General features: G+C 56.7%; 1 protein-coding gene across 1 annotated transcript in view; it reads right to left on the reverse strand.

Moving 5' to 3' along the window:
* TRIOBP (TRIO and F-actin binding protein) overlaps window positions 1–8645 on the reverse strand; it is a 20549-nt gene that overhangs the window by 3666 nt on the left and 8238 nt on the right. Inside the window, exons 8-13 of the mRNA XM_010005829.1 lie at window positions 5103–5167; window positions 4702–4801; window positions 4179–4268; window positions 3226–3335; window positions 2258–2816; window positions 1531–1641 (exon numbers count right to left, since the gene is read on the reverse strand). Of these exons, the coding sequence (XP_010004131.1) occupies window positions 1531–1641; window positions 2258–2816; window positions 3226–3335; window positions 4179–4268; window positions 4702–4801; window positions 5103–5167 (1035 nt within the window). The remainder of the gene's footprint in view (window positions 1–1530; window positions 1642–2257; window positions 2817–3225; window positions 3336–4178; window positions 4269–4701; window positions 4802–5102; window positions 5168–8645) is intronic.

The following is an 8645-nucleotide window of genomic DNA, read 5'->3' on the forward strand; positions in this document are numbered from 1 at the left end:
CTGCTGAAAAGTGCCACCCTACACTGCCCTGTGGCCTGACAGAGGCTGCCAAGGAGCCTTCCCCAAAGCCTGATGGTTAGGGATCCTCCTCACACAGCTTGCCCTCCTTTCTGATGGCTCTGAGGCCAAGAGGATGATTCTTTCAACACCAAGCACTGTAGTTAACTGGTGTTACAGCAAAGCAAGCACTTCCCACCTTAGAGCTATGCTTCCACTCTCCCTGCAGATGCTGGCAGCACCACCCCAAGCCCCTTAGAACAGACTTGTTGCCACCTAATCGTGCCAGAGTACTATTTCAAAAAGCAAAGGCATCTAAGATGTCAGCAAAGAGCTAAGAACCCATCGCATGCCCTGACAGCCTCCTGCTGTCCCATTCCTTCCCCTGGTACACAGCAAGGGTGGATATAAGGGGCGCTGCAAGATGCTGCAGGGATGCAAGTCCTTGCTGGCTATTCCTCCCTGATACAGGGAAGCTGGGAAGCTTCACAGAGTGACCAGAGGAGATAAAAAGTTGAGGGATCAGTTTGGTGATCTGCCCACAGGCTGGCTGTGAACCTCGGCAGAGTGAGAGAACGAGCCCTTTGGGGAAAGACCAAGTTTGGCCTCAGATGTGAAATGCTGTCTTTTGAGCTAAGCTACTAGGGAGATAAGCTGCCATTCCTCCCCATTCCTTTTCCTTTTTTTGACCATAAAGAGGCCTGTGAACTGTAAATATTAAATCAAGATGACAGAACGACTGGGAAGTGGTTGGGCTGGGCGCCACAAGACTTGTGAGTTTCTTTATCTGAGCTAGGTACAGCCAACCTACTGCAATAGGCTTCACCAGCCCCTATTTCCTTCCTTCTCGGTATCTTTCGACATGTAGGGCACATCCTGAAATCCCCACAGTGCAGTGGAACAGCAGCCTCCCCCCAGGAAACCTCTCACGGGATGTGACCCTGCTTGCTTTGGATGAGGCCACAGGGGGGCAAAATAAATAAACAAAGAGAGGCGAGGGGCTGTGAGCAAACTCTGCCTTGTGGGCTTTCCCACGTGCCTTCCCAGAACAGAACGTGCTGTCAAAGTGACCTTCAGGGCTCAGGCAGCTCTGGCAGGGACAGGAGCTCCCCAGGGCCTGACTGACTGCTTTTAACTAGGGATTAGGGAGCCTCTGTTAGCAAGAGCCACACGTGGCAAGCTGCAAACTGCTGGGGAGCATGTGGGTGGCTCGGCAGAAGGCTGCTGACCCACTCCTGAGCTGGGGGATGGCTCAGCTCCCAGCCCAGGCCAGCACTGCACCCACACACAAAGCAGAGCACAGATCCTGCACCTCTCTCTTAACCCTCCTCCTCTTCCCCATTTACACTCTGTCCCCGTTAAGGCCAGGCAACACACACCAGCCTTTACATAATTCGCATTGATTGAAACTGGGCTCAGCTGGGGTCACCACAGCAACCCAGTGATTAGCAATTCCTGCTCGGCAATAAGCTGCCTCCCAGCATTTCCCAGTTTGGGACTGGGAGCGACCCCAGGGTCCTACGTCTGGCTCACCTGTGAGATGTACCCCCGGGGCACGTGTCTGTCGCCCTGGGACTTCGCTGCCTCCTGAAGGCTCTCGTTTTGGGCCCGGCAGGACTCCAGCTGTGCCCGCAGTGACTGGACCTGTGCCACAGATGGGGGAGAGATGCTCAGGCAGGGGTGAAAAAGTGCCATGGCCTGACCAATGTGCTGCATCCGAACTGTGGGATTAGGGATGGGGAGGACCATGCATAGCTAACGGAGATGTCTGCTTCCCACAGGAATGGCAGCCTGCCAAGCCTGGTAAGTGCTAGCAAGGAGGGGAGGAGACACCCCAACTTACACAGGTGGATCTGTGCTGGAGGAAACCAGCCCTGCATGTGTAGCTGGGATGGCAGACAAGGACATGGTGCCTTTCAAAGGCTGGCAGGTGTAGTGCTTGCAAGCTTGGGAACAGCCAGAGAAGAGAGGCTGTGGATGTACTCCCAGGAAACAAACTCCATGCAAGCAGTGCCCCCAGCTAACTTATTCTGGACCAAACATGGCCTGGCTAACCTCTCCAGGCATGCAAGAGCAGGTCTCCAGCCTCACATTAGCTGGTTGCAAAAGCTCCCATACACTTGATGGGTAGCAGATGGAGCCAGAGAGAACGAACACCTCCCTGCACCTCTGCCTCACCCTTCTGCAGAGCTTCCTGCTGCCAGGGACCACACGAAGGGGCCAGCAGAATCCCAGTTTCAGAGAAGAGGGATGCTCTTACCTCCTTTTTCAGTGCCTCGTTGGTGTCACCCTGGCCCCCTTTGCTCTGGTTCAGCAGTGCTGTCATGGGCACCCTCCGCGAGTCCTTCAAGGGCAGGCGTTCCAGCTCCAGCCACTTCTTCTCTATCTCCTCATTCAGCCAAACCCGCTGCTCCTCCGTGAGCGGGGGTGCGGGGAGGTCCTGCTCCCTCACCTTGCGGGAAAAGTCTGCCCCTGGGCCATCGCTGTTTGGGACCCTGCCATCGGGGGTCTCAAACCACTTCCGTCTCTCCTCTGAACGGACAGCCAGATCCCGCTCCAGCTCTTCATGCTTGGGAGTTCGGTCGGAGACCTTCAGGCTCCCTTTCGTCCTCTGCAGGGACCCCTGATTCCCGGGATCCTGCGGCAAGGGAGACAGCTCCACGTAGTCAAAGGCATGGCGCTGCCCATCTGCCTTCCAGTGACCACCCTTGGAGTTCCCCTCGGAGCCCGAGCCCGGCCGCTGCTGCTCCTCTGTTCGGAGTGAGCCCTTCTGGGGGACACAGTTACGGAAGGAGTTCTCCTTGTTGCAGTCTGAGAGCCTGAAACCAGAGTGGCAGCCAGTGAAGAAGAGGCACTGCCCAAGGCTCAGCCCTCACTCAGCCCAGCCTTATAAAACCCCACCCTGAGTGGGGAGCTGGGCCCGTAGCATCCCATCCCTCAGGGAAAAAAGTTACTCCATGGAACAGGGAGAATTCACCCCAGTTCCAACCATACTGGTGGAGAAACTGGGCTAAACTGATATGATGAGGGAAAAAGTGGGTGCCAAGTGTGGGAACCTTCTGGCTTTCAACCCCTGCCACTGTCTGGTGTACCCAGGCCACATTCAGAAGCCGAGGGCAGGGCTGATCTGGGAGCAGACAGATTTCCAGAGGGGCCTTCCCACTCCCTGCTTGTCAGGGGATAGGGGCAGGAAGAAAGGGAAGAGAAGTGGTGTGGGGAAGCTCTTACTTGGTGACATCTGGAGTACTAACTGGGCGCACGTTCTTCCTCAGGGCTTCGATCCAGTTGCGCCGGATGCCCGAGGTCATTGCTGACAGGGTGAAGACAGCATCTTTTGTCTGCAACAGGGAAGCAACAGAGGCCCTGTCAGAGGTGCAGGCAGCTTCCCCTCACTCCCTGGGCACCCGCTCACACGGGTAGGGGGACAGTGTCAGAGAGGCCACCTGCTGTCTCAAAGACTCTTGGGGCCAGGTGGAGGAGTGGGAGTGTACACAGTCTTTGCAGGGAAGCCCATTGCACATCCTCCGTGAGACCATCTCCAGGCAAAGGCAAAAGAAACTTTGCCAGCACATTTGGCCAAATGTGAGCTGATGCAATCCAGCTGTTCCAAGTGCTGGGAGCTGGGCAGCAGCACTGGGTTACAGCAGCAGGCCATAGGGAAACCCAGGCTGTGAAGCGCCCAGCCTTGTGCATTCACAGAAAGACCCATTTTTGTGCTGCCTCGGCAGCCACCTCCTGCTGCTACAGCAAGTAGCCAGGACAGGATTGCACTGGGGCTGGATCCAGGGCACAGGTTGTTACTCTGAGCACAGCCACACAGGCTACACAGAGATCTGCAGTGCTCACCACTCCCTCCCTGCAGCTCTACAGAAGCTGTCTTGGCCGAGAGGTCGAGTAAATACTCCTGGCCTTTAGCTTGGCTCCTGGGCTGCCTTCAGCACAGCCTTCAGCCAAGCCCTGCATACCTTCCCCCTCCCTCCTCTTTCCTTTGCAGGCAGGCAGCATTTGTGTCCCTGAGCACTGCCACCCAGGTGTCACCAACCAGCCTTGCCAGGCCATTGTCCTGGCAAAAGGTTTGTACAGCTTGCATCTCAGCACCCCGGCAGGAGGAGGGAGCGCCCATTCCCACCCGCAGTCCCCTGGGGCTGCTGCTCCATGTCCATGCGGTGCCGGACACTCACGTGTATCTGGAAGCCGTAGTTGCGCTGCACCGCAAACTCCGTCACGTCTGTGCAGGAACGGAGGTCGATTTCTCCATCAAGGTCATCAGCCTGCAAGCACAGCCACCCGCTAGGACACCAGTGCAAGCCCAGCTTTAAACTAACCCCCACCACCTGCCAGCACCCTCACTTAAGTACAAGCTCCCTCTGCCTTCACCCCACAGCTCCCCAGCAGCCCGTCTCAGCTCCCCAGCACAGCGTGGCCTCTTTTAGCCCAAGGAGCAGCATGGATCCAGCAGCACAGGTCCAGACCTTCTCCTCACCTCCCACCACTGACAGGCCCCTCTGCCAGCTTCACCAAGCCTCCTTCAGATACCCATCGTCCTTGTCACCCTTTGGCAAAGAGCAGCTTGCCACCTCCAGCACCCTTCCAGAGAAGAGGATGCTGCTGCTTCTCCCGTGCCACCGGTCATGCCGGGGCTGTGCTCCTCTCCCCGATGGCTGGGAAGGAAGAGAGGGCTGGAGAAAGGCTGGCTGTGCTTACCTCCTCTGCGTTTGAGTCCCGGTAATACCTCAGGCTGGAGTCCGTCAGCACGAACCAATGTTTCTTCCACTGCAGGCCAATCAGGCAGGGCAGGGAAGGGAAAAGAGAGGAGAGAAAGGGATAGGCAGTTACCAGGGGAAGCATAGGAACAGGGAGGGACGCTCTGCACCATGACCCCTTGGCCTTCTCTTCCCCTTCCTCCTCCCCCTCATGCCCCTTGGCTGGGAGAGGGGCACCGGGTGGACCTCCATGCCTGCACAAAGAGTGAGGCACCTCCACCAAAGGCTTCTCAATGCCTTTCCCAGTGGGACTGATCTCAGTGAGGGAGGGGGAAGGAAATCAGCTGCTTGTCAAGGGATCTCAAGAAGCACAGGTTGGGGGAAGAGGCAGGTCCCTGCCTCTTGCTTACCTCTCCTGGCTCGTCCAAGATGGACATCCATCCCTTCTTGAAATTGAGGAGGTCCGGCTGGACAGAAAAGGACAAAACAGAGGGTTATTGTCCTGGAGTGACCCACAAAAGGGCTTTTCATGCCGGGGGGTGGAAGGCAAGTCCCCAGTGGCAGAAAGACAGTGGGAATAGCCTGCCATTGCTTTTAGGAAACTCATAGGGGTGTAGGACCTGGTGGAGGAGGACTGGATCTAGTTCTCAGCAGATAAGAGGGAGGCAGGGACAAGAAGAGGGGGCAGAAGGGAGTACTCCACCACCACTGATGGAACTTGCATCGGAGACAGAGGCAAAGTTGCAAAGAATCAGACATGTCTTGTCCAAACCCTGGTCATCTGTGCTTCAGAACTACATTCCCTCTGGTAACTTCGCCTCTGATCACTTATTAAAGATCGAGTAGCTCTCTGCAAAACAGCCCTCACCATAAATGTACAGAAGGCACTTCAATGCCTGTAAAAACACAAGCCTTTAAATCATGTGCCTCAGAGTAGGGATGAAATCAGAGTCAAAACATGCATTTGACCCTTTCCAAGACTAGACCCTCTCCAAGCCTCAATCCTTTCCAAGATGCTGGAGGCTCCACTTTTTCCTAGCTCTCTCTGCTCTCTTCTGCTGCAGAGCCAGCCCTCTGTCCAGCCACGGCTACCAAAGATGAGGATGGACAGAGTTTCATCTGGATCATCCCATGCGAGAAAGAAGTTTCCCCCCCTGCTCCCTGCCTCCTCCTAACCTCACACCACTAGTGTGGCATCCCAATCAGTTTATCTCCTTCCCAAGGTGGAGTGCCAGAGAGCTGAATCATGAGAACTGCTCTCCCTGGCTTTGTCCTCAGACAAACATGCTTGAGCTGGTCCCTCCACCCGACGCTACTGGCTCTGGAGAAGTTGCACCACCAAAAAATACAGTGCAACGCCTCTTCTCCCCAAGAAACCAGAATTTGCTGATCTATCCCTTTTTCTGCAGCCGAACCAGGCAGGGACAGTGCTGAAGAGGTGATGGTGCCAGAGCTGGACCTACCAGTGGTTGGCACTAGACCTGCCAGCCTTGGGGAAGCCCCCAACAGTCCCCACACGCCACAACCATAACCTCAGCCCAAGCTAGCGATAAAGGGTGGCTCAGCAGGCTGATGGCCACTCTGTGCCTTGCAAATGAGCCCGGCAGCTGGCTGCAGGTATCCAGCAATCCCAGCTCCCTGGCTGCCCAGCTGGGCCAAGCCTTCCCCTGCTTTCATCTTGCCAAGCTGCAGCTCTTGGGTTACACCCAAAATTATGGGGCCGCAAAAGCCCAGTACATGCTGGCTCATCGCAATGCTCCGGCTATTGGTTTGAGCAGACACGGGGATGCTGGCTAAGGGGAGAGTCACCAGCTGCTACAGCTTCAGGCCTGGCTAGAATTCTCCAACTGTGGCCCCAAGCCACCAGGGAAGGGAAGGAAACCAGAGCAAAAGGGCACAGGGGGTTCCACACCTCACCTCCTGCCGAGGTGATGGGTGCTGCCAGCAGCTGGGAGACAAGGGGGATGCACGCACCCTCATCCCTACGAACCTGGACATCCCACTGGCCCTGCTGCCACCCTGAAAAAGGTCTGCAAAAATTAATTCCTTCCCTGTGGCAGCAGCTCCACCCTTTTTCCCATTATCCCTTCCAATCCGGTGACTTCAGCTCCGGCTCCGAACTGGGAGCGGCAGGAGGGAAGGAAAGGAGGCGAAACGTCAAAGCACAACCTCCCCCTCCCGGGACACACGTGTGCTCAGCAGAAGAGAGCCGGGCAGGCTCCAGAGGCAGAAAAACAACATAGGGAGAAAGAGACCTAAGGGATTCATAGCTAGGGCTGTTGTACAGATCAGCTGGCTCTTGTCCTATGGACGATTTACAGTACCAAAGCATTAGGTGCTAAAATAATGAACATTATCCGGATTGTACACTGCTAGGAAAGCTGGCACAAAGTCCTGTGGGAACTGCTGCTCCTGAAGCAGCTGTGGGGCCAGAAAATCCCCCCCAGGGTTACTTCCAAGTGGGCGAATTGCACAGGGCTCATGTTTTCCCTGCCAGCCCCAGACACAAAGCCACAGCCCTGGAATTGGCTTTGAACCGTTATTGTCATAGCAGGGCTGGCACCAGAGGACAAGGCACCAGTTGATGCACAAAGTACTTAAAGCCACTTTTCTCCCCCTTCACACAACAAAACCCAGCTTCCTCATCTGCCACAAAGAGCCTGGGACACCAGCAGAGAAGAGAGCGGGTTTCAAACCGAACCCCCCACCCAGAGGAAATGGCCCTGCGGTGGGCGGAGGAAACGTCCAGGAAAGCCGAACTGCTGGGAGAGATCCGGGTGCCGGAGATGCAAGGATGTGGCAGGATGCACCCCCGGCAAAACGCATGGCCTTGCAGCACAGCTTGAGGCTGCAGACGGCAAGGCTGCAGCATGGGACAGGGCAGGAGCAATTTAGCCTGGTCGCATCTGTACCCACCAGAGTTGTATGTTCAGCCCTGCAACTGGCCAGGTAGAGACACGAGAGGGGGTCCCAAGTAGCCAGGGGCTTTGGTGATGCCTGGAAAGACTGGCTTACATCAACAGGTTAAGGAGAGGCAGCTGCCTGCTCTGCCTTGAAGAAGGGCTACAGGGGACGTGATAACAGCCTGCAAGTATCTGAAGAATGTAAACACCAAAGAAGGAAAGGGGATGGGGTGGGAGCAAAAGAATGGCTCCTGGGTGGCACAGAGGCGCCAGGGCTGGGAAGAGGCTGCGCCAGGCTGAGAAAGTTTGGTGTCCAAGGGGGGGACGGGATGGTCAGGTGTGCTCTGACCATTGCAAGTCTCTGCTGTCACGATGCTTTCCAGCTCTTCCTGCTCCCAAACGCTCCCCAGAAACACAGGTCCTCTCACCTCCACGAGATGGACTCTGAGCCTCCCGGAAAACACAATGTTTCCTCTCCTCCAAAAAGGGAACCCGCTCCACAAGGCGCAGGCCTCGGGCCAAAACACAAAGCCAAACCGCTCCGGCTCGGTTGGGTGGAAGCAAAACCACTCCCAGGCTGGAGCACACATGTAGTTCCTGCATCTATACGTACTGCAGAAGCAAGTGGGCAGCGGGCTGGGGCCACAGGCTCCCCCTTTCCCACCGCCCCGAAGCTGGGGGACACAACCCGATTGTCACCTCCATTACCCGGCTCTGCTCCACAGCTTCTCCCCTCGGGCCATCAGGTGCCCAGGAAGGCTCGCCCCAGGGGTGGGACGCTCCCTGCCCCAAAACCGCATCTGGTTCCCGCAGGGAGCAGGAGGTTCCCCACGCCCAGGGGGGACGCGGATTTTGCGCCCGATTGCGGTCATCGGTGCAGTGAGCTGGGCAGGCCTCAGCCCGGTCCCTGTCTGTGCAGGTGGGGTGGTGCCCACCGCTGATGGAGAAGTGATGCTGACGAACTGATTCTACCGAGCGGCCTCGGAGAGCCCAGCAGCAGGGGAACCTGGCTGCGATGGGCTCTGAAGGAGGCACCGAGCCC

This window comes from Chaetura pelagica, unplaced genomic scaffold, assembly GCF_000747805.2.
Source record: "Chaetura pelagica isolate M959 unplaced genomic scaffold, ChaPel_1.0 scaffold79, whole genome shotgun sequence".
Classification (NCBI taxonomy): domain Eukaryota; kingdom Metazoa; phylum Chordata; class Aves; order Apodiformes; family Apodidae; genus Chaetura; species Chaetura pelagica.